General features: G+C 36.5%; 1 protein-coding gene across 2 annotated transcripts in view; it reads left to right on the top strand.

Annotated features, from left to right (window-relative positions):
• The window catches only part of LOC109499722 (protein eyes shut homolog), an 866761-nt gene that overhangs the window by 630699 nt on the left and 210609 nt on the right, over positions 1-25453 (top strand). For both annotated transcript variants that reach the window (XM_045057710.1, XM_045057711.1), the window contains 2 exons: positions 3260-3368; positions 12778-12998. In XM_045057710.1, coding sequence (XP_044913645.1) covers positions 3260-3368; positions 12778-12998 — 330 coding nt within the window. The remainder of the gene's footprint in view (positions 1-3259; positions 3369-12777; positions 12999-25453) is intronic.

Genomic DNA, 25453 nt, shown 5'->3' with positions numbered 1-25453 from the left:
GTTATTGGTCAGACTTGTGGTCAACAGAAGGCTATCGGCTAACTTTTAAAGGTTGTATGTGTATTTTCAAGTATGCAGGGCAGGGGTGGTCACCCCTAACCCCTGTGTTGTTCAAGAGTTAACATACCTAACATGAAGATAGTTTACCTAGAGAGAAAGCATGAAATCTAGGAAGACAAAAATGTCAATAAATTATTTTTGTTTTTATATAAATAAAAACTGAATTTTTTTTATAAAACTGAATTTTTCTTTTAAGAGGTGAAATTTAAAATTATTGTATGTTCCATGTCCAAAATATGGAAAATACAAATAAGCAAAAGAGACCAATTAAAAATCATCTTCATTCTCAGCATGCACAGATAGCCACTGTTAATATTAGCGAGAGTAGATCAAGTATTATCTCTATGCATATTTTTTAAAAAAATGGTATATCACTCAAATTGTCTATCCTTTTTCTATTCTATACAAATATTTTTCTATGCCATTAGTTAATATTCTAACTCCTGTTTCAGAGCTGCATAGCATTCAATTATATAAAAGTACTTGATTGAACAATCCACTCTCCATTGTTTACATTTGTACAACCCTTCCCTTGGTTTTGGATACCCTGAACTTCCACTTTGAGCACGCTCTTCTAAAAATTTAAAAATAAATTATCTTGCCAAATCAGAATTTTCTGCCAAATTGTTTAGCCTATTAAAGACTGTAAATACAAAGAACAAGAATGTTACAGACACTGGAAAAAATGTTTCTTTCATCAAATTTTAGTTTTCAAGGTAATGCAACCTGAGTATTTGATTTTGAATCCCATTATAGGTAATATTAGTAGAAGTAGATGAACACTTCATCTTGACTGTGTAATTTATTTTCATAAAAATCTCTTTAGAGATCCCTGTCTAGTCAGCAAATAATTGCTTTAACTTTGGATTTTAATATTAGCACTGAATGATTTATGTACATTAAATAATGTGATTCTCACTAACCATTTATGAACCAAGAATGATTATCTCCCTTCTGTGGATAATCACACTTTAGGGAAGAAAGGTTAAGTGGTTTGCCTAGGATCATTCAGCTAGTCAATGGATTATCTCAAAATATGATCCTTAAGTCTTTAAATCATTAGACTTGGCTGGCCTCAGCAATACTTGAGAGGCATACGGGACATGTATGCCTCAAATGATTTATGTGGCATAATGTCTAAATTTGTTTATAGAGCATTTTTTCATTGCCTATCATACAGTTTGGTCTGTAAGCAAAAATGAGATATTATAAAAATGAACATGATAAGAATCTACATGTAGAAAAATCTCTGGTGAAATTAGAGCATCAATTTCCAAAATGGTACATAAACCAAGCAGACAAGAGAATCAACCATTTAGTGGAAGGGCCAGGGGAAGAAAAGAAGGAGGTAACAGAAAGTAAATAGGGTAGAGTAGCTTCCTTCTATAGCACTGAAGTTAATGGTTAGATTTTAACAAGCTCTGAATGAAACAAACAAAACGAGATCTTACTATGTCTTTTTTTTTAAATTTTTTTTTTAACGTTTTATTTTTGAGACAGAGAGAGACAGAGCATGAACGGGGGAGGGGCAGAGAGAGAGGGAGACACAGAATCGGAAGCAGGCTCCAGGCTCTGAGCCATCAGCCCAGAGCCCGACGCGGGGCTCGAACCCACGGACCGCGAGATCGTGACCTGAGCTCAAGTCGGCCGCTTAACCGACTGAGCCACCCAGGCGCCCCAGATCTTACTATGTCTTAATAAGGACATGTGCATTCCCTGAGAACTATTTCCTGCATTTCCAGAATAAAGCATCTGTACAGGTCTACCTTCCCATTTCAACTATAATGACAAATGTGCTTCATATATCACCACAATTTACAATTCACACAAATGTGACACTGTAGAGGTTATTTGTGGAATTTAAACATCTTCAACAGTGATCTGATCAGAATTAGAAGTGTCCTTGGTAAACTGGAGCAGGGGCCCAAAAAGTAGTGTGATAATGTATTAAAAGGGCCATATCAGATTTGTATTTCTAGGTAAAGGGGAAGAGAAAACCAGCATGACCACTATCCCTTTCTGGAGCAAGGGGGTGAGGGTGGGGGGGTGGGGGAAGGAAGTTCTGGTTTGCTTTTTCCATTCAACTTAGACCCCAAAATTGATTTTAAGAAAAATATTGATAAGTGTTTTAACTAATGATTTTTAATAAAACTGACTTTTTCTTTTAAAAGTGGAATTACCAACTGATCCTGATGTATGAGGCACTTACCTTGTTTTAGCACTGAGAAATCCTGCATCCTGGAAAACGTCTTAGTCATGTGCAAACTGGGGCAGTGGGTCAAAATTAAAAGTAAAAATTAGGTGTGTTCATTGTCTAAAATTTAGAAAATACAAAAAAGCAAAAGTGAGCATTAAGATCATACTTTCAGTATGCAGAAATCGCCACTGTTAATATTAGTAAATGAATTTCTGATATCTCTATGGAATAGACTTAAAAAGACAAGTTACTGTTATTACCTGTGGCAAGTGACAGGGTACTATCATTTAAATTGTCTTTTAAAATTCTATTTAATTTTTTGCCAAGTACTTTAGTATGTGTACCTTTTTATCTGATTGTATCACTTTATAAACTGTGATAAATTTTCAATTGTGTATTGGTCATTTCTGCTATTCATTCTACAAATTCCCTTAACCTTATACTTTTCTTTATCTCTGAGACACAGTACCATGCCAGTACATTAGCAGCATGCTTTCTGAGTTCCGATAACTATATCACATTGTAATCTCACTGCTCAAGGGTATGCAGCCTTTCATTTCTTATTCCATTTCTATTTCCCCTGGAGGCCAGGGAGGGGAAATTTCTACCTAGGCAGGTTTGCATCATTTAACATTGCTGTTACTTGTCCAACAGTCTCCTACATGAGTGAGACCATATGTCCACCACTGTTAGCACTTAAAATTTATTATTAGCTACTTATACAGAAAGCTCTTTTGGTTTTGTGGGGGTTTAACTTTCTGAAGGCATTTCAAGTCCTGATTTAGAGATAGAAAGAGAAGGAAAATAAAATTTCAGCATAAGAAAAGAAATATATCTTTCATCTATCCTAAAATGTTCACACTTGGTTGAGGCCATATTTCAGGATTATTATGATCCAGAAAGTACCTCTCTCATTGAAGAAGTACTTACCATCCATGTGTGAAGTTACCCTGTTCTTGCCAGTAATACGTGCAATAATGGCCTCTTCTGTTTTGTTTCTAGCTACACAATCCCTGTGGGCAGCTCTCAGAGTGTGTGTATGATTGAAGTGACTGCAGATGGAAAACCTCCAATACTGAAGAAAGACACAGAGATATCCCATGTGTCTCAGGTAGTTATGCAAATATCCAGCTCCAGACATTACTAAGTGTGCCCTCAATATTTCAAATAACTGTTTATTTTTAAGTTAATAAATACACATCATATTTCTTTATTGAACATATTCCTTGTAAAAGCTCTCAACAAAACACCAGAATAGTCATCCCTGATACTTTAGGTACAATTAAATATATTTAATACTGCCTGTCGCTATAAAAGTTTTATTAAATTTAACAAGAAATTGGTCTTCGTCTCACACTTTGCATATAATATGTTATGCTTGATGAAAAACACAGCACAGGAATGGGTAAAGATTAGCAAGATGCGGGGCACCTGGGTGGCTCAGTCGGTTAAGCGTCCAACTTCAGCTCAGGTCATGATCTCAGTCTGTGAGTTCGAGCCCCGCATCCAGCTCTATGCTGACAGCTCAGAGCCTGGAGTCTGCTTCAGATTCTGTGTCCCCCCTCTCTCTCTGCCCCTCCCCTGCTCATGCTCTGTCTCTCTCTGTCTCAAAAATAAATAAAAACATTTTAAAAAAAAGATTAGCAAGATACAAAACAGTAATTAAAAACGCATTTTATAGGCTATGGTAGTGCTTGTACTGTGCTGTTAAAAAGTCCCTTCTCAGAGAATTTTTCTTAGAAACATTGAATGAAGCAAAATTTAGAGAAGAGAGGATGGATGTTTGTCCTTCCAGAGACCAGGCAATTCGCTGAATTCTTTTAATTTTAATGATGTGGTTGGTTACATGCTTCTTAGTATGACTTTATAGAAATACATTTAAGATAAAGAATTCCTGGTTCATTTGATCATCATGGAGAGTTAATCTGTATAATTAGAGCTCCAAAGTGCTAATTTTAGTGCACTTTAAAGCTGGCAGTGTGGAGGGCCCTAATGAATTGGAAATTTCATTTTATTTCTATTTTTTTCTACGTAGTTTTTTTTCCCATATTGAGCATATACAAGCATCTTAAAGAAGCACATAAGAATAGCTAACATTTGCATAAGCACATTACATTTTTCAAATTATGGCTATATATTTTATCTCATTGGATCTTCACAAGAACTCTCCAAAGTAAGAATTATTATCTCTTTTACAAGATAGTATCTTATAAAACTGAGTATCAGATGTCCAAAATTTCATAGTGATAAGGAAAGAGACTTGATCCCAGATTTTCTGATTCCCATGCTTTGTTGTTGTTGTTGTTCCTTTTATAATACACTTAATTTCCTGCTGCAACAGATTCAACAGTGTCTAGTGGATTATGATGGTAAGAATAAAATTGGCTTTTGTTTTGAAGAAAAAAAGAGACAAACAAACAAACAAACAAAAATAAACAGACTCTTGAATACAAAGAACAACCTAGAGGTTGCCAGGAGGGGAGGCAGGTGAGTGAATGGGTGAAACAGATAAAGGGGATTAAGAGTACACTTTTCATGATGAGCTCTGACTAGTGTACAGGATTGTTGGATCATTACATTTTACATTACATTACATTACATTACATTACATTACATTACATTACATTATTTTTTTAATGTTTTTATTTATTTCTGAGAGAGAGACAGAGAGAGAGCACGAGCAGGGGAGGGGCAGAAAGAGGGGGAGACACAGAATCCGAAGCAGGCTCCAGGCTCTAAGCTGTCAGCACAGAGCCCAATGCAGGGCTCGAACTCACAAACCATGAGATCATGACCTGAGCCGAAGTCAGCCAGTTAACCAACTGAGCCACCCAAGCACCCCATCTTTTCAATAAATACTCATTAGTGGAATTGCTGGATCATATGATACTTCCATTTTTAATTTTTTGAGGAACCTCCATACTGTTGTATATAGCAAGTGCACAATTTTACATTCCCACCCACAGTGCACGAAGGTTCCAATTTCTTCACATCTTTTTCAACACTTGCTATATTCTGTTGTTTTTTTATGACTACCCTAACAAATGTGAGATGGTTTTTAATTATGATTTTGATTTGCATTTCCCTGATGAGTAGTGATGTTAAACATCTTTATTACATATCTTTTAGTTATTTATATGTCTTTGGAGAAATTATTCAAGTCTCGTGTCAGTTTTTTAACCACCCTATTTGTTTTCACTTTGGAGGCATAGGAGTTTCTTATATAATTGTTTTAATATTAACCCCATATCAGCTATGTGGTTTGCAAATTCTTTCTCTCATTCTATAGATTTCCTTTTCATTTCATTGATTGTTTCCTCTGCAGTGCAGAAGCTTTTTCATTTGACATAGTCCCCCTTGTCTTTTGTTGCTTTTGTTGCTTGTGATTTTGGTGCTATATCCAGGAAATCATTTGTTCTACAGTGTTGTTCAAGTCCTCTGTTTCCTTGTTATCTTCTCTCTGGATGTTCTAGCCATTATTGAAAAAGGGATATTAAAATCTCATACTATCATTGAGCTGCTATTTCTCTCTTTGGTTTTGTCAATGTTTGTTTCATATATTTGAGCGTTCTGATGTTGAATGCATACACATTTATAATTGTTATATCTTCCTGGTCAGTTGACCCAGATAATCATTATATAATTATCATTCTTTGTCTCTTATGACAAGTTGACTTGTCTATTTTGTCTGAAAACCTATAGGCATTCCTTTTCTTTTTTGGTTACCATTTGCATGGAATATCTCTTTCCTTTCTTTCACTTTCAGCCTATATGTGTCCTTAAATCAAAAGTGAGTCTATTATAGACAGAATATGTCAGATATTGTTTTTTTTTAATCTTTTTTTATCCACCCAGTCACTTTATGTTTTTTGATTGAGGGTTTGCATTTACATTTAAAGTAATTATTGATAAGTAATAAATTGCTATTTCCATTAATTATTTTGTCTTATAACTCTTTTGTCCCTGGTTTTCTCTCTTGCTCTCTTCCTTTGTGTTTCATTGATTTTTGTATGTGTGTGTGTGTGTGTGTGTGTGTGTGTGTGTGTGTGTGTACCATACTTTGATGCCTTTCTCATTTTCTTTTTTGTATCTTATATGTATAGTGTCTTTGTGGTTATCATAGGGCTTACATACAACATCTTACAACTATAATAATGTATTTTAAGCTAATAGCATCTTAACTTCAGTTGCTTGATCTTCGAGCTCTAATCTATACATACACCATTCCCAAAAAGCTTTATATTTTCATATGCCTTCATGTTGCTGTTTAGTGCCTTTTCATTTCAACTTGAAGGACTCCCTTTAGCATTTCTTGTAAGGTAGATCTAGTATTGATAAGCTTCCTTGGCTTTTGTTTATTTGGTTTGTTTTCATTGTTTTTTTAATGTTATTTTAGAGAGAGAGCACATGATCAGGGGAGAGGGGCAGAAAGGCAGAGAGAGAGAGAGAGAGAGAGAGGATCTCAAGCAGGCTCCATGCTCATCATGGAGCCAGATATGGGGCTTGATTCCACAACCGTGGGATCATGGCCTGAGCTGAAATCAAGAGCTGGACACTCAATTGAATGAGCCATCCAGGTGCCCCTCTGCTTCATTTTTAAAGGACAGTTTTGCCAGATATAGTGTTCTTATTTGGCAGTTTGGGATGGGGGGAGGGAGTTGAGCACTTTGTGTATATCATCCCACTCCCTCTGGCCTTGAATGTTTCTGGTAAGAAATCCATTGATAGTCCTATGGGCCTTCCTTTTATGTGACAAGTCACTTTTTTTTTCTGCTTTCAGAATTCTCTGTCTTTGACTTTTGACAATTTGATTATGTGTCTTGGTGTAGACTTCTTTGAGTTCTTTCTTGTGGTAGTTTCTGGGCTTCTTAAATCTAGATGTCCATTTTTTACCCCAGATTTGGGAAATTTTCAATATCTCTTATTTTTTTTAATTCAGCTATAAATTTTTGTCTTCATTCCAACTAAAAGAATCAAGTAAGAAAATGTTTGAATAAGTAAAGTTAAAATTCTCATGTTTATTAACAGTCATTATATCTTCAAGTAAGTATTCTGCCCCTCTCTTTCTTCTCCTTGTGAGACTCCCATAATGCACATATTGCTCTATTTGATAGCATCTTTGAAAGACCCTTAGGCTTTCCTCACTCTTCTTCAATCTTTTTTTTTCCTTTTGCTCCTCTAACTGAATAATTTCAAAGAAACCTATCTTTGAGGTTTGAGTTTGAGTTTTCTGATTCTTTCCTTCTGCTTGATCAAGTCTTTTGATGAAACCCCTCTAATAAAGTTTTCAATTTAGTTTTGTATTTTCAGCTCCAAAATTTCTGCTTGATTCTTTACTATATTTTCTCTTTGTTGATGTTCTTATTTTCTTTATGCTTCATTTTCCTGAGCTCATTGAGCATCTTCATGACTGTGACTTTCATTCTTTCTCAGGTACTTCCATTTCTTTAGGGCTGGTTGCTGGAGCCCTCTTTTGTTCCTTTGATTTTTTTTTCCCCATTTCTTCCTTTACATTGTAGAATTCGTGATGAGATCTACACTATAGAAAAAACAGACATCTCTCCCAGTCTTTATGGACTGGCTCTGTATAGGAAAAGATCTTCACCAATCAGCCTGAGAGTCTGGGAACCTCTCAAACCTGTGCATGTATCTTCTCTGGACTTGTGTGTGTAAATTCTCTATTATAGCAATTTGCCAGTTTCCTTTTCCAGGTACTCATAGTGTTTTGCTGCCTCTGGTGTCTGCAGTACTACAGGTTCTCTGGAGCTACCTACCACAAGCCACCCACTTCTCTTTTGTTCTCAGCAGCCCCAGAGTTTCTAGAGTACATGGGTCATGCAGAACTTCCAAGTCAGGCAAAATAGAAACCAGTCACTCAAGAAACCCATAGAAAAGCCATAATGTTAGAAACATACTCCACTCTTCTTTACCCTGCCCCCCTGCTCTGGCCCCTATAAGAGACCACCAAATTATATCAGCCTCAGTCTACTGCATCAGTGGTCCTCTGGAGCAGCAACACAGCATCCGGCTGTCTTTTGTTTTCAGTGATGGCCAGGTCCCATCAAGACAGGGGAGACAAACTCATTCTTCACTCAGACCCCTGAAAAGACATTATTTTGGGTGCACACTTCAACTCTTGCCACTGCTAGGGAGAAGTCAGGAGTTAGGGGGGTTTTGCCTACCCTTCCCACTGAGCTGCAGGGGACATCTACAGTGAGTGAATTCAACCTTTTGGAGTGTTATTCCAACCTTTGCATTTGGTCTCAGTAGCGCCACACCTGGCACACTTTCCTGTCAGCACATAGATTCAGACAAAACGGAAACTAGTCCCTTGGTCAGTCCCTGAAAAGTCTGCACATAGTATATATGTTTCATTCTTCTATTTCCCTCCCCAGAGAGAAACTAGGAGCTGGAAGTTTTCTTCTAGTTATACCTCACTGAGTCTGGGGGAGACCTTTGGCCAGTGAGTGCCACAGATTTTCCTGTCATCCTCAATAACAGCTGGTTTCATACTCACCTGGGGTACAAGTGCTTCTTAACTCAGTCTACTCATTTCTCACAAAAGGATTTGGTCTGTGTATTGTCGTTGAATTAGTGTCTCCCTAAAGAAGGAGTAGCTGGAGCTTTTTTTTTTTTAATTTTTTTTTTCAACGTTTTTTATTTATTTTGGGACAGAGAGAGACAGAGCATGAACCGGGGAGGGGCAGAGAGAGAGGGAGACACAGAATTGGAAACAGGCTCCAGGCTCTGAGCCATCAGCCCAGAGCCCGACGCGGGGCTCGAACTCACGGACCGCGAGATCGTGACCTGGCTGAAGTCAGATGCTTAACCGACTGCGCCACCCAGGCACCCCAATAGCTAGAGCTTTTTATTTTGCCATATTGCTGATCTGTATACTGTATTTTCTAAATATTTCATTTATTTATGATTTCATTCCCAAGATTACATTAAATTTCCATTTAGACAAAAATAATCCATATCCTTTTCTTTTTTGTATCTCTACTTCCCTATATCACTGTGCTCACAGGGTAGCAACTCAGTTCATTGATTGCTTCACTGAAGTTTGGTTTTTTCTTTGACAAAGGGAGAAGATACTATTTTGAGAACATTCTCTAGCCTGGAAAGCCTTAAGAATCAAAGATTTAACTGGAAAGTAAAGAACTAATGAGGATTTCATTGCTATTTATCAAATTTAAAAAAACCTCTTTTTGTAAGCTACTTGACATTAATCTCATAAGAAATTGAAGAATTTCCATATAAGCACTATTGGGCACTCTATGCTATATATATTAAATATTGAAAGCTATATTAGAATTAAAGTGATATTAATATTCCTTCTTGAGTGGTATCCAGTGAGGACCTCCTGGAGACTGAATCTAGTGAAACAGCAAGGTTATAAGGCAGCATAAAGTAGAAGAAGATGCCTAGAAATTAAACAGGAAACTGTAAAACACACACACACACACACACACACACACACACACACACACACACAAACCAGGATTGAGTGTCATAAATCAGGTCATTTGTAAAAACCTATAGTAAACCTCCTATTTATAAGACACTGTTATGGACTCTGAAGGAATCCCAAAATGACCATGTTAGAGGCCCAACCCCAAAGGGATTAAAATTAATATAGAAGAGACTGTATGGTCATAGATTATTATGGGGAGGAGAGAGAGAGAGAGAGTGAGTTAGAGAGATCTCTTCTAAGATAAATATTGGTTCTGCCTTTTGATCCCCTTTCATGAAATGCCTCTAAAGTTTTTTAAAAATTTAAGATAAATCTGGGGCGCCTGGGTGGCGCAGTCGGTTAAGCGTCCGACTTCAGCCAGGTCAGGATCTCGCGGTCCGTGAGTTCGAGCCCCGCGTCGGGCTCTGGGCTGATGGCTCAGAGCCTGGAGCCTGTTTCCGATTCTGTGTCTCCCTCTCTCTCTGCCCCTCCCCCGTTCATGCTCTGTCTCTCTCTGTCCCAAAAATAAATAAACGTTGAAAAAAAAAATTTTTTTTTAAATTTAAGATAAATCATATGTAAGAAGTTACTTAAATAAATCCTTCTTGCCAAACACCTTACACAGCATCTCTTATCCCATTCCAAGACTTGATGTTTCTGGTTTTGAATTTGTCTGCATTCAATTCAGATAATATTAAAAACAAAAATCTAGTAACAACACCCAAATAAAAGTCAGTGTTTCAATTATAAGTCGTCACATTCTTGAGTAAAGACAAGTACACTCCAGTAGTTAATCTTAAGTAAAAACTACGTTAGTTACCTTCCTATTAACATAAAAGTTATTTAATTTAAGATTTGAGGCTGTAAAACAAAACTAAACATTGAATCAAGATATCATTACAGAAATATATGTAGACTCCAAAATCTAAATTTAAATTAAAACAGAATAAAGAAGAGATAAAGCAGCTTCTTACCTGTTTCCACCTCTGTAGTTTTTAGAAGTTTGTTCCCTTTTGCCTGTCTTCTTATTTTATTCCTACACATTATAAAAGGGAAACTATATTCTTCCTTTAAAGAGAAAACTCTGGGAGAAAAGGGAATGCTTATTTCACTCTTATCATTTGTGGAGTCCTTTTCCCTCAGTCACCATTCATATTTTTCATTATCTTGATGATTCCTCCTTGATTATCCATGTCTGTTCTCTGTGGTTTTATCTTGTAAGATCATATCTTCATGTCAGACTCTATTCTCCATAGTCTGATTCACAAGAAGTTATTAGAAAAGACTTATTTTAAAGACCTGTCTCCTTAGAAATGATTATACACACAAAAGGCTGCTCCTGGATAATTAAGAGTCTGGGGATAGAGGAAGTCAACCATTTTAATGGTTATCTATGTTCAGTCAATGGCAGCAGCTTTTTCAGACATTTCAGGACTCCAACTAAGCTTGAGCCTCAGATCAGAAGAAATACAAGGGCCATCTACTTTCATTGTTTGGGTGTTTTTTAATGGTCTAATAAATCATAGATAGCTCTATAGACTTTCCCTCAGATCTGACTACTGCTGACAGAAGAGGAGGATATTCTTCCATCCTTTATCAGTTTTGTGCTAAAACAGCACACTTGTCAAAGCTGTGAGAGGTTTGCTGTTCCAGGTGTGTGATCAATACACAAAGATGTCAAAGATCCTTGGTGAGAGAAGGTCATGGCCTTGGATTCACTGATTCTACAGGTTCACGGTAGATCCCAGATTGCATTAGCAGTGAGTCACTTATCTTAAATTGATAAAAGAGTTTTTGCTAATAGTTTATTAGAGTAGTAATATAAATGGACTTAGCATATGAGAAAGGATGTGAAAACAAACAGAAATACTCCTGTACTGCAAGAGGGCCTATTATTATACCTTGAGTTTTCCACCCCACTATGCCTGAAGATAGTCATCCTCTGGGTGACTGTATATCTGAATCTTTTATAAAGTACACACACACAAAATTAAGGAATGCCTTTAGAAGCAGAACTCGAGTCACTAAAAAAGAACAAGAGCTCAAATAATAGAGTTAGTTAGATCTATTATGGGTCATGGAGATGCTTTGATGTTCCTAGAATTGAACATGCTCTGTTCTCTAAAAGTGCATTTGCATCAAACCAGAGCATATTAATGTAAACATTAGGTGACATTACTGAGTATTTCCCATTCTCTCCTCCCCTTAAAGCCCTAACTTAATTATTTGGCTCTAGTTTCAGAATTCTTGCAATGATAGTTTTCCATTTTAGTGGATCTGTAATGTCAATCTGGATACTTTTCAGGTATCAGTTTGGAGTGCATGAATGTGTATTGGGGATAAGGACATCAGAGACATAAACTGCACAAATGCTGCATGCACCTTTTGTATGCCAACAGCCCTGAAGATCAGGGTCTTGTTACCACTTCATCCAGAATTCACGTGTATCTCATAAATTCCTGTTTGGGAAAGTTACTTTTTATATACATACAAATGATGAGAATTCAATTTATATACGTTACTGAAGGGTGGGAAGAGAGATTAAGTAGCAGTTTACATCGTGCCAGTGATTTTTATCATCATTCTGGTCAGCGAGTATAAGCTCTGTTTCCAAATAAGGTCACATTCGGAGCTACTGAAGGTTAGAACTTCCACATAGGAATTTGGGGGAAACACAATTCAATCTCTAACAATAGTTAATTAACAAGACTCTATTTTCCTTATCAGTTATTATTTGCTAATATTTACATTAAGATTCAAACACTTCAGTTCCAAAATACATTTCAGAGTAATCAATCAACAAGTTTTATTGAATGCCCTTTTTTAAAAAAAAATTAAGATTTCATTATGTATTGTGAGAGCTACAAAGGAAATATAAAATAAGGGCCCTTTCCTAAGGTAACTTATCCTACCACCTAGTAGAGGTGACAAAACTAAGCAACAATTGCAACCTGTTTTACACAGAAAGATACATTAAAACATGCCTTACAGAACAAAACATTCTAGGTCTTTCTCGTATAATCTGGCAACACCTGATCAGATATTTTTGTTGTTATTTTTCTTATAGGTGCATTTTGAATCAATGTACCTTGGCCATATCCCAGAAGATGTTAAGATCCATAAGAATGCAGGTCACATTTACGGGTTCAATGGCTGCATTCAAGAGCTTCAAGTAAACAACAAAGAATTCTTCATCATTGATGAAGCACTACGTGGAAAGAACATTGAGAACTGCCATGTCCCATGGTGTGCTCGTCATCTATGCCACAACAATGGCACCTGCATCAGGTTAGTTCTAGCCTCTTGAACTCTAACCTATATTTCTTGACTCCATTCTTAAAACAACAAAAACCAGCAGCACTGTCATCTGGGTGATGGAAAGGTCTGGAACTTCCAATTTTGTGTATGCATCATCTAGGTGTTTCACACATGTGGTGGATACTTGTTTGTTCAAAGAAAGTTGTATATTGTGGTTCCAATGTCAAGAAATACTTGACCTCTGAAAATAACTAGGTAACTGGACCTGATTTTGGCAATTTCAGATAGATTCAAGCATAATTTACCAAGGTGTTCTGCTTTTGGAATATATAAATGACAGATTTTTATTCATTGATAATGGTTTTGATGCATTAATTTTTATTGCATTTTTTTGCTTCATCTTCAAAAATATAAAAGATCAACTCAGATCTCTAAGATTGAAGATGGAGAAGAATACTTATATCTGTTTCTTCTTTTTATTTGCAATCTGTATGTCAAGGAGGAAAAAGCCTATATACCTTATTTCCCTTGAAATAAAGATTCATCCTGCTCTTATAAGATTAAAAAGATTTTAATTACAATTACTTTCTGCTCCACTAAAATGTCTTAAGTGAATCAACCCTGAGGGAGTCTCATTTGGACAGTGTAGAACATATTCCCAAATTTCTTTAATCCTCTGAGAAATCTTTATTTCAGGGCTACAAATAATGACAGAGAGGATGGTAAAGCATGTACAGATTATATTAATGAAAGTCAAGGAAAAATTGACCAAATCTCACAGGAAATATCTTAATTAGTTCGCCTCAGTGTTTCTTAGGGGCAAGGTATCAAGTAGGTAATGACTCCACAAAAGTAAACATCTGTATGCATAGTGTGGGAAAGAGAAAAAAAATTATCGCAAGAGTAGATAGGAAATGGTAGGCAGAGATGGGCTCTGAAAATAATCACTGGAAAAGGAAATGAAAAACAACATAGAACCACAGGCCAAAGACAGGAACAGAGGAATGGGCAGGTATGATAAAGTCAAGGTGATATATTTACCAAACAATCACACTCTGACCTAATATTTGAGGAGAAAGCATAGTGTAGTGGAAAAAGAGGATATCAACTCTTGGGGTGTCTAAACCCTTTGCTTCTGATTAGCTCTGCCCAAGTGTGTGCCTTGATTTACACATTTGTAAAATGACACCAGCAATTAGGACTTAATTCATATAAGAAAAATATAACAGATGAAGTTTCAAAGGACTTGAAAAGAGTGAATTTTGAGTTTGAGTGAAGCTAACTTCCTTGGTCGTGGTTATTTTTCTGAAAGAAACAAAACCAAGGTCTCATTTAATAAGTAGTCTGCTTTATAGTGAACCCACTAATAGCAATTATTTTTAAAACATATAATAATGCAAAAATTATCCAGTAAGATAAACTTCAGGACCCTGAAGGAAAATTAACTGTTGTGTAACTAAGTGAAATAGAAACAGGAAAACAGCTTTTCCTACTGACTTACTAATGTCTGAAATATTTGTGTCATTCAACCTAAATTAAATATTGTCAATGAGGCTTTACCACTGACAGAATTATAAAAGTGACAAGAATTGTGTTTCCTCTCTTTCTATATATGATGAACAGACTCTAACATAGACCCCATTATCCCTCTCCCAGTGTTCATGCCTTTGTATGATTCCATCTCCTTTAGTGTAGGATCTATGATTTGCTTTGAACCAACAGAATTGGTGAAACCAATTGGTGAACCAACAGAAGGTGGTGAAACGTCAATTATGTCATTAGGTTACATAAGATTGTAGCTGCGTCTTGCAAGGAGACCCTCTCTGTCTTGCTGACTTTGATAAAGCATGAAGCATTTTGGAGAAGGTCCATGTGACAGGGCACTGAGAATAGCCTCCAGCAAACAACCAGTAAGGTGGCCTGTAGCTGACAGCCAGCAAATATTGAAGCCCTCAGTTCTACAACTGCAAGAAACTAAATTTTACCAACAACCACTTCAGCTTGGGAGCAGGTCCTTCCCAGTTGAACCTTGAATAAGATCCCAACCTGACCAACACCTTGACTGAAGCTTCTGGGCCTCTTATACAGAGGACCAGTTAAGCCTTTCCTTAAACCCTTGACCCACAGAAAAAATAAGATAATAAATGTGTTTTAAATTGCTAATTCTGTGGTAATTTTGCCATACAGCAATAGAAAACAATTATACTCTAATTTTCTACAGAAGTGTCCCCATCACCAACTCGGAGAATAGGTAAGCGTTAGTTTTACTTTGTAACAATAACTGTCAGAGATACTGTAAGCCAAATACATGCTAAATAAAATAAATCTCTTATTTTCATAAACTAGAGAACCTCACATGACTTCCAGTTTTAGTTATTTAATATGTATTTGAAAAAAAAGTAAAAATAATTATTCTAGTAGGATAGATATAAATAGTCCTAGGTTCATTCTCTTAGATTTATTTCAGCAAACATTGCCTGAAGGCCAACTGAGGGAAAGTACTATGTGAAACGAAGATGTATATTTAAGACACTATCCTGCACACAAGTAGCTTTCGGTTTAGTATGGAAGCTTTATCAGCACTTAAGGCCTTAGAGTGAATTTCCCCCCCACACACACACACACAAAAGTATCTGTTTTCCATCATATACATTATTCTGGCTTTCCATATCAATTTCTCAGTCTTTCAACCTCTCAACCCCTACTCCAGAGAAATCCACTCAAATGACAGCTGATTTTGGCAAGCACTATTTAAGGTCTTCCAGATCTGTATGTGCCTTTTATTGTTAGTGAAATGGAGACTAGCTGGCTGTAACCCCAAATAAAACACTCTTCACATCCTCTGAACAACATGATTGCTATCTTGATTACCAATGCTGAACTGCCAAAACTACTCTTTGCGTTATTGCATCCAGGACATGCTGGTCCATGGCAACTACAGCTTCCAATCCAGCATCTCCTTATGCACACCAACACCATAATACACTGGAGTTGGCTAATTTCAGAACAACAACAAAAATAGACTTCTCAGAAGGATCATAAGAACAGCCCCTTGGAGGTCAAAAGTTTAATCCAAGAAGATCACAGATAGCTATAGGGCTACAGGGAAGATTATCAGAATAAGAATGGTATGTTTACTCTTTCCTGTTTTGTCTAAAATACCAATAGTAAACCATAATAGGGCATTCCAGCAGTCTATGTAGCAACTCATAAGGAGAACCAGAATATGTACTGAAGGAGGACTCCCAGTGAGGCCATGAGCAGCTTCAGTCCATAGAGAAGAACACAGAACAAAGAAATGTCATAAAGAATCCTCACCATGACCAACACACTGCCCCCAGCAGACGCATACCCATACTTGGAATACATGGAATGGTATAAAGTTTTCCAACCAAGGAACCTAGAGAAACTCTGCTACTGAGCCCTATCTTGACTTGGACAAAATGGACCTGAACTGGCTTAATGCTTTTGGCAACTCAGTTCCCATCTGTGTTGTTGGCAAAAGCCAAAGATTATTTTCCTGTCCGTGTTGTCGCATCATAAAAAGGATCTCTCCAGGACCTTCCAGACTGTCTTCCAACTCTTGTCACCTTTTGGGTCTGTTAGTGCTATCTGACTTGATGTCACTCCTGAGCCTGCCTACCCAGGCAGACTTCTAAACTCTCCTCTTCTTTTCTCCTGTTTTTTTGTTTGTTTTTGCTTTTTATATATGCAAACAGATATATTCTGGAGGAGAATGTAAAATCAACATGCATTTGAAAACATGAAACTTCAATAATTAAATACTTGTCAAGGGCTGGAGGGATGAGATACTTTGACCCCTAAGGAGTAGGGGCTCATTTTGGATTATTCTAATGGGAAAAAGCTGAATACTTAGAATATTTCATGGTGGTTTGCCTTCTGAAACTATGAGGGTCCTCATGAGTCTGGGTTTACTTTCCATGGCTTCCTGGCACTAGCAACTATTCTTAGAAATGAAATGCATATTATTCTTATGGATTGGCAATATCAGTGTTTTAGCAAATCAAAACACAAATGTTATGTTTGCAATGATTTCTAATTAGGGCACTATAAATAGCTGGAGTATAAAATAGTCAACCTGGGAAGGAGAGCCATCCACGATCCTCTGTCTTGCTGAGTAACTGGGAGAAATGAGACAACCAGGGAAATCTCAAATTTTCAGAATCCTCAGAAATTATTGAACCTTATACCTCATTTACAATGTCCTTCACTGTGTCCTTGTTTCACTCCTGTCTTTTTGGTATGTCTTTGTTTTTTCATGTTCATCACATTGTAGTTAGTTAAAAATCCAGTTTGAACTGCCCCCAGCAGATCCTTCTAGTAAACTGACATAAAGAAGTCACTTCAAATCCTGGCTTAGTTGCTTAATAATTATGTGAACTTGGGCAAGTTTGCTAATCTTTTGGAACCCCATTAACTGAGCTAGAAAGTAGAGATGCTTTCTGTATCAGGTAGGAATCCTTCTGTTACAAATTCTGGGAAACTCATCCCAAACAGAATTTACTGGTTCACACTAAGTGGAAGGCTGTGGATTCCCATTTTAAGTATCTTTTGATTCATGACTTAAAGGCCACCCTAGGGCCCAGTTTCTTCTGCTCCCTTTGGACACTTCAGTTTTAACTCCATTCTCAGATTTCAAACATAGCAAAATGGCTATAGGTGCTCCACCACCTACACCCCTCAGGTTTTCTCTCTTCTCCTATTTTCCCAGAAGAGGAGATTAGATTCAAGACAGCTTTCAAAATAGCAGAGCAATTTCAATAAGGTATATCAATATTTAGCCTTTCTGGATTGAAAAGGAATAGACAGAGTGACCTGATAGAATTCTTTTTTGGTCTACAAGTTTATTTTACTTCCAAAGTAACAGACCCTGTATGTTCAGAAAGAAAGAGTCATTATTACAAGGTCAAGAAGAAAGCTTTTTTACCTCTCAGCTTTTCTGTCTCAAGATATAAAGACACTAATTTTTAAATACTATCGCATGTATGCATGATGGTTTTACTTGAAAATGCAAATAATTTGTCATCACAATTTAATTGATCTAGTCCAGTGACTTTCATCTAGAATTTAAAAAAAAAATCTCTCCTAACCTTAAGAGAGAGAAAAGTTTTTTTCAGTACACACACACACACACACACACACACACACACACACACACACTTGTACACCCTAATCCACATCTCCTGGGAATGCTTTTTCCAACATGTAAAGACTAGTGGTTTAATAGTGGTTTAATAGGAGATAACCCTTAAAGAAGCATACTTACTCTAAAGAAGAGTAGGATGGTAAGTGAAGAGACGTCAGTACCATAAAGCTATACTTTAGGGTTCATGCAATCAACCCTATTTATAGCTATTTGTAAACAAAATCATCACTCATTTTAGCAGCTTGGTTGATAAAATTCAGTGTTAATAAGTTCTGTCCCTCCATTGTCTATGAAGGTAACCTGCTTACAAGAAGACAAATTTCATGTTGAAAAATGTTAAGAGGAGTAACACTTCAGCAGCTTTACCAAGCAAATGTCATTCTGCTTTGAGTACCATCACATGTTTCTGGACAGTATCCAACCTTTTTTCATTTTGTTATAAATCTGTGCTAGAATTTTCAAACCCCTGTGGTTGCTCATTTCAGAGAAACCCAAATTGCATGTAGTGAAATTCAGTTTAGAAAAGTGATACAGAAGGGTTATTCTGAGTATCCAAATCTCTATGGACTTTGAACAGGCTGTTTCCAAAAGGGCATACATAGGAAGGTTAGCAAATTAAACAGATAATATTTAAATCACTTTCTCCTTTCTATGCCAGATGTTTTTAAATAGGTTAAATAATAATTTAAAAGGATCTCAGGTTTGGGAATATAACCTATACAGCAAATGCACTAAGAACTCATGTCACTGACATTATAGTAAATAATTATTGAAATGCAAGTTTTAAACTTAGTCTTAATTTTACCAGGTGCTAAGCCTATAGGAATGTATTTTATCATGCACTGAAAGTCAATAATTCCCATATGTGAATGAATGTGCTGTCTGTGCCTCTAATTGTTCTCATAGCTTTTATTCATCACTAACCAATGCTACCCTCCATGTGCTGGGGCAGGGGTCAGCAAACTTTTTTGTAAATGTCAAAATAGCAAATATTTCAGACTTTGCATCACAGCGATTCAACTCTGCTATTGTAACTCTAAAGCAGCCTTTGACAACATATAAAAAATGAATGGGCATGGCTGTGTTCCAGTAAAACTTTATTCACACAAATAGATGACTAGCAGGATTTGGCCCAAGGGCCATGGTTTGCAGACCACTGCACTAGGATAAAAGATGGATGAAAGAGTTGTTTTATTCAATTCATTGACCAAGAAAATCCAACTCAATTTAATTTTCAATGTTAAACAATGTTTAGATAGATAGATAGATAGATAGATAGATAGATAGATAGATAGAGGTGCCTGGGTGGCTCAGCCAGTTGAGCATCCAACTCTTGATTTCGGCTCAGGTCATGATCTCACAGTTCCTGAGATCAAGCTCTGCATCACACTCTGTACTGACTGTATGGAGCCGGCTTGGGATTCTCGTCTCTCCCTCTTTCTCTGCCCCTCTCCCATTGCTCACAGGTACTCTTTCTCTCTTTCTCTCTCTCAAAATAAATAAATAAACATGTTTTTAAAAGTTATATAGGTATTATAAGGTATTGACTCATGCAGTTATGGAGGCTAGGAAGTTCTGCAATCTGTCAGTCCGCTAGCTAAAAACCCAAGAAAGCTAGTGATGTAGATGCCAGTCTGAGTCTGAAAGCTTGAAAACCAGAAGCGTTGATGGCAGGAGATTGATGTCACAGCTAAACAGAGAGTGGGGCGCCTGGGTGGCTCGGTCGGTTAAGCAGCCAACTTCGGCTCAGGTCATGATCTCACGGTCTGTGAGTTCAAGCCCCGCGTCGGGCTCTGTGCTGACAGCTCAGAGCCTGGAGCCTGTTTCAGATTCTGTGTCTCCCTCTCTCTGACCCTCCCCCGTTCAGGCTCTGTCTCTCTCTGTCTCAAAAATAAGTGTTAAAAAAAATTTTTTTAATAAAAAATAAAAATTAAAAAAAAAAACAGAGCAAATTCTACTTTCCTCTACTTTTTGTTCTGTTCAGATCCCCAAGGGACTGGATGATGCCCATCCAAGTTGGAAAGGGTCATCTGCTTTATTCAGTCTACCAATTCAAATACTGATTTCTTTTAGAAACGCCCTAAGAGATACACCCAGAAATAATGTTTAACCAGCTATTTAGGTATCCTGTAGCCCAGTCAGGCTGACACATAAAATTAACTAAAACAAGTAATCTCCAAAAAAAAAAAAAAATTGTATTTCTTACCATTAGGGAACTTTCATTGTTCCCATTGTCCCATGTGAATAGAAGTAAAAATTGGTTTCTTTCATTCTGTTCTTTCAATTCATTTTCCCTTTTCTTTCAATCCATGTTTTCTCATTTCATAGACATCTTTTTTGACATTGTTTGATAAAAAGAACTTTTTTTGTGATTTCTAGGTATTTAGTTTTCAAATCATTTAGCACTTCAAAATGAGGTAGGAGCTGTAAATTGAATTTGAAATTGCAGTAGTAACAACCATTAGAGTACAAAAGATTAAGGTATCATGTCTTAGCATTTCTATCTGTTCTGTACTGAGTGGCAGCACCCCCACAAAATGTTTGCTTGTCTTGTCATTTCATAGTGGTATGTAGCTAGGCATCACCTGCTGAGATCTTTTAGTTATTACTCTATATCCAGGCCAGATTACCCCTAATCTAGCTCAGTGGTCTACTCTCACCTTCTGAATACCAACGGGGGAAAAAGAGCCTATTTCAGATCAATTTCTCACCACAAATTTAAACTAATAACATCTTCAAATATTTAATCCTTCTTCTTAGTTGCTACACTTTCTGTCTACAGTCAGCATCCTTGAAATTGTACTCAGAATTTGTGTCTCATGTCGTAGAGGACTAATTTGTATTTGGTTAGATTATTCTCAGCTGTAAAAGTTTGCTACTGAGCATCTAATCATCTCAATTGTAGGTAACCCCTATTGCTAGAAATAAGGTGAAAAAAGAAAGTACTCAACCAGGTTTCAGGTAAAAATTTAGGAGTGTATGTGGTCTTCTCCATTTCTCTCATTGTGTTAATTAATTGAGCATTTAAGACATTTATCTATGTATCCTTTCATTAAAGGCAGTTTAAACTTTAGAGGGTTTTAGTTTTCTTTTGTCAGTGATGTCAAGCGTGCTCTGTAGGATTTCTCTTTACTTTTTCTTAATGGAATATCATCCATGTTCCAGAGCTTTCTATTCATGTTGACATATTAAAAGCATGATTCAGCCTACTCCAGTTTAAAACTTCCACCTTACATTTAGTTTAATGGTTCCAGTCCCCTTCCTGGTTGGGTACACCTGCAGTTCAAGAACTTGAATGGAGAAAGAATGTGATGTTTTCTTCCTGATGCCTTTCTGTCCCTCTTCTGTGTCTAGTTTGTCCATATTTGGGGCTGTTCTGGGGCAGAAGGGATTTGATTGAAATAGATTCAGAGGTTTTCTTCTTAAATGGTGCCATTTTGGTTCCGCATGTTCTCCCTATAACAGAAGGTCAGTGCTGGATCTTCTGATACATGTGTATGTGAGTCTTCACCAAAATCTGCACAAGGGGCCACTCCACGGTCCAGTTACCCAAGGGAGGAAAAGATCTCTGGTTTATTTCTCCCAGACTTATACTCCACAACTCCTTACTTGCTGGTGTGCTCTCCCCCAGTATAGACCTGGTTTACTCTGGAGCAAATGAAGCTAAGAGTCTCCCTCCCCCCACCCTTACACATGTCCTTCTGAGACTTGGGAGTTGCTAGGAATTGCAGTAGGTTATTATAGTTCTCTTTCAGAGGGCAAACTAGCTTGCAATCAAGAATCATTTCCATGTAAGCATTTCCTGGGAAGAGTCTAAAGAGATTTCAGAGAAAGAGGCCCGAATCTCCAAACTTCCTTGTAAGTCACTGAGATTTCTTTTCTCATTGTAAATAAATATTCACTTTTATACACAATTCTGTGTATATACTTTTAAATCCTGTTTGTTATAAAGACCAGTGTCAAAGGTCAGTTTTCAAAGAGTTTCAAACCTGACTTTCACACAAGTACATAATGAACACATGCCAAAGATTTAGTTATCTCATTAATGAAGACATGAGCATGATGGTTAAGGCTGCTTCAAAGAGAATCCAAGAGACTGAGGACAGAGTGTCACTGAGTGAATGCTAAAATAAGACTGCTGAGTTAAAGACAAAAGTAGTTAGTACCCTACAAGAGAACAAAATGTAATTTTGTGGTTTTCTTTCCTACCATTTTATGCTTGTTTGCTTCTCCATCAGACAAAAATCTACAAGTTAACATGTAACTTCAGAGTCTGGGCCTAATCAATAGTAATAGTGAGCCACAGAAAAGTGCATTCTTCCAGAGGATTACATAATCTTTAAGCAGGCCTGTTAGAAAATACTCTAGTAGGATATTAAAAGAATATGCTCTTGCTCCTTTGTCTTATTTCTGAGCTTTGAGCTTTTTCTGAATACCGGCCATCTTCTGCATTACCAAAAGATGGGAGTCCCAGCTGCTCAGTCCTATCCCTCTGCTTTCCTTAATGTTTAACAAGCTGGAGGTTATCATAAGCAGAAAAGCACTTAGAAAAATAGACCCATTAAAGTCTTCCATGATGTGAAAAACAAATATATCAGTGCTATTATTAGAAGAAAGGAAAAATACAGGTATGTTTTAGCTCCATATTACTGAGATGAAATGTAATGTATCACAACAAAATATTTTGGTAACTTTTTTCTGTTTTTTCCCCTGCAATATCCATATTTACAAATTATTTTAATCCAATCTGTTTGATTAAAATGGGATTTGTGTATCTTTAAGATCATTCATCCATCCCTTCTTTTCATACCACAAGCATTTGCAGAGAACCTTTTTTATGTTAAGCAGTGTGATGCATGGGATTTATAAAGAACAATAAGACATGGGATCTTTTTCTACATACTCTTTTGCTTATGATAATCTCAGGTTTGTAAAACATTAAGGGCTGCAGAGTAAAATGTGTTTTTTTCATTTATGCATACAAGGTTCAGTCTTAGGTTGAAACAGTCTAGGTAGGTTGCACAGCCTGTTGTTTATCTTTTTGATCTCATTTCTTTCCCCCATTCTACAAGTGTCAGGTATTGTGAAAATGGATTGATGTGGGGTCATTTATTCTTGCTTGGATAGTCTGACTGAAGCTGCAGGGTTCTTAGTTGCTTATAAAAGTGGATCACATATTTGGAAAGCATAACTCTTACCAATGTAAGTGTCACAGGGTTCTTGGTAAAGTACAAATGCGGTTTAAATTGATTTTCTAACCACTTTTATTACTGCTATCCTTGAGTGCAGCAACAAGGGTTGAGCATTTGTTTTTACAGGGCAGAAAGCATTTAGGTCCTCTGCAAATCAGAGTTTCATTAAAGTCGTGATTGCAAATACAATTATATTTAAATGAGAACAAACAAGATTAAACGTGAAGAAATTGTATCATTTACACCAAATTTGAAAAGCCTCAAAGAGTTAAATTTTCAAGGTTTGACTAATAGAAAAGACCACTATCAAATTCCACACATATTTTTTACATCATATTTATGCAGCAAGGTCAAACAAGTAGGGGGAAAAATCTCATCTTCAATTTTCTCTACCCTTAGGTAATAATACATGGAGAACTCATTTGCCCTGATTGATCTTCCTGGGCATAAGAGACCTCTCTGGCTTAAATCCCATCTGAAAACTATCCTTCCTCTCCTTTTCTTATAGAATACTAACAGTTTTTTTTTTTCTCCAAAGAACAAGCAAGCAAAATATGAGCTGCTAATATGTTTTCCTTGACTGTTTTGCTCCCCTTCAAAAACTGTTAATTAATGGGGTTTTAGGAAGAATTTATGTATTAAAACCAGTTTGTTTTGTAACTAGAAATACTTATTCTTGTTTTAAATATACATGGCTTACTACTTAAAGCTTTCATTTGTATACATGTGCACGCACACACATACACACACAAAAGATTTGGTAAATTGTGTTATGATTTTTATATATAATTGGATATGCAACTGTTAAAATTGTGTGGAAAACTTGACAAACAAAATGAAAACAAAGCACAGTTAAAGCTGGAATGAAATGTGAGATATCTAGAATCCCTTGGCTTAGGTTTGCAAAATGCTTAAAACAAGGAGTTTAAATAATTAATTTAGGAAGGAAACAAACCAATCGTTTTGGTTCAGTAGTAGACAGAATTCCCAAGCCTTACATTTTGTTCCTGGCCCATTTGCTGCCTATTAGTTACCTGAGGAAAATTGCTTAACCTTTTATACTAGGAAAATGAAGTAAGAATTGTTCCCCCTCCCCTCCTACACAGCAAGTGATTTGGAGAACAAGTTAAAACTTGTTAAAAACTTAAGAGTATAAAGACTAGATGGAAAAACACTGGAAAATAAATTCGGTTATTGTTTATTGACATCAAAACACAATAGTGGCTTCAAGCAAGTACTGTCTATAAATACTGCTGATTGCCATTGACCTAGCAATTACCAAGTGCTGTCTTTGTTTTGGAAAACGAGATAGTGGTACTGTTCTGATGCAATTTTATCTGAAAATGATGTTAATGCTTAAAATATCTTTGGGACATAGATTTAGATTTCAGCTTCACAAAGGGGAAAATGGGGTATAAGTGAGTTAAGATATTTGTTCAAGTCAACACTGATAATAGAGACAGGATAAATCATACTCTTCTAGACTTTAAGTAAGTGCTTTCTGTCCTAACCTTTGCAATATGAATCAACTATTTGCTCCATTACACAAAAAAAGTTAGTTGTCCAAAGTTAGTGATTTGGTAGCTATTTTCAGCAGTTCTCTGAGTTGGGAATTATACTTAAAGATGAGGCTATATCTAAAAATTATAGTTTATTGCTTCGGACCAGTCTAACAGGCAAGAGGTCTGTGCCTTCTTCCCCTTACTCTTAAAGGTACCACTAACCATTTCTGGAATTTTCACCATTTCAGTAAAGAGGGGATTAAACTAGACTGGAATTTCCAATACTGTCTTTCAAGATATACTAATAAGCACTCCTTGGGGGAAAAAAGATGAGAGGGGGCAAATTTTTCTAAGACAAATTCATAAAATGTCACATGCCCATTCCCCTCTTTAAGTGTAATGTATTTCAACATGTTAAAGTCGTATAGAAAATAACGCATTCCACTGTACTTAATAGAAGTTTCTAAACTTATTTCACCCAAATAACATTTTTCCAGGAATATGTATTAACATTACACTGAACATTCTGTTTCTCAGAAACAGTATGAGGAAATGCTACACCAGTTGATACAAACAACATCCAGCGAGTACTTTTTTTTTCCACTTTTCAAAGACTTCCAGAGT

Source organism: Felis catus, chromosome B2 (genome assembly GCF_018350175.1).
Source record: "Felis catus isolate Fca126 chromosome B2, F.catus_Fca126_mat1.0, whole genome shotgun sequence".
Taxonomy (NCBI): domain Eukaryota; kingdom Metazoa; phylum Chordata; class Mammalia; order Carnivora; family Felidae; genus Felis; species Felis catus.
The sequence above is the reverse complement of the archived record's forward strand: the minus strand, read 5'-3'. Positions and strand labels throughout refer to the sequence as shown.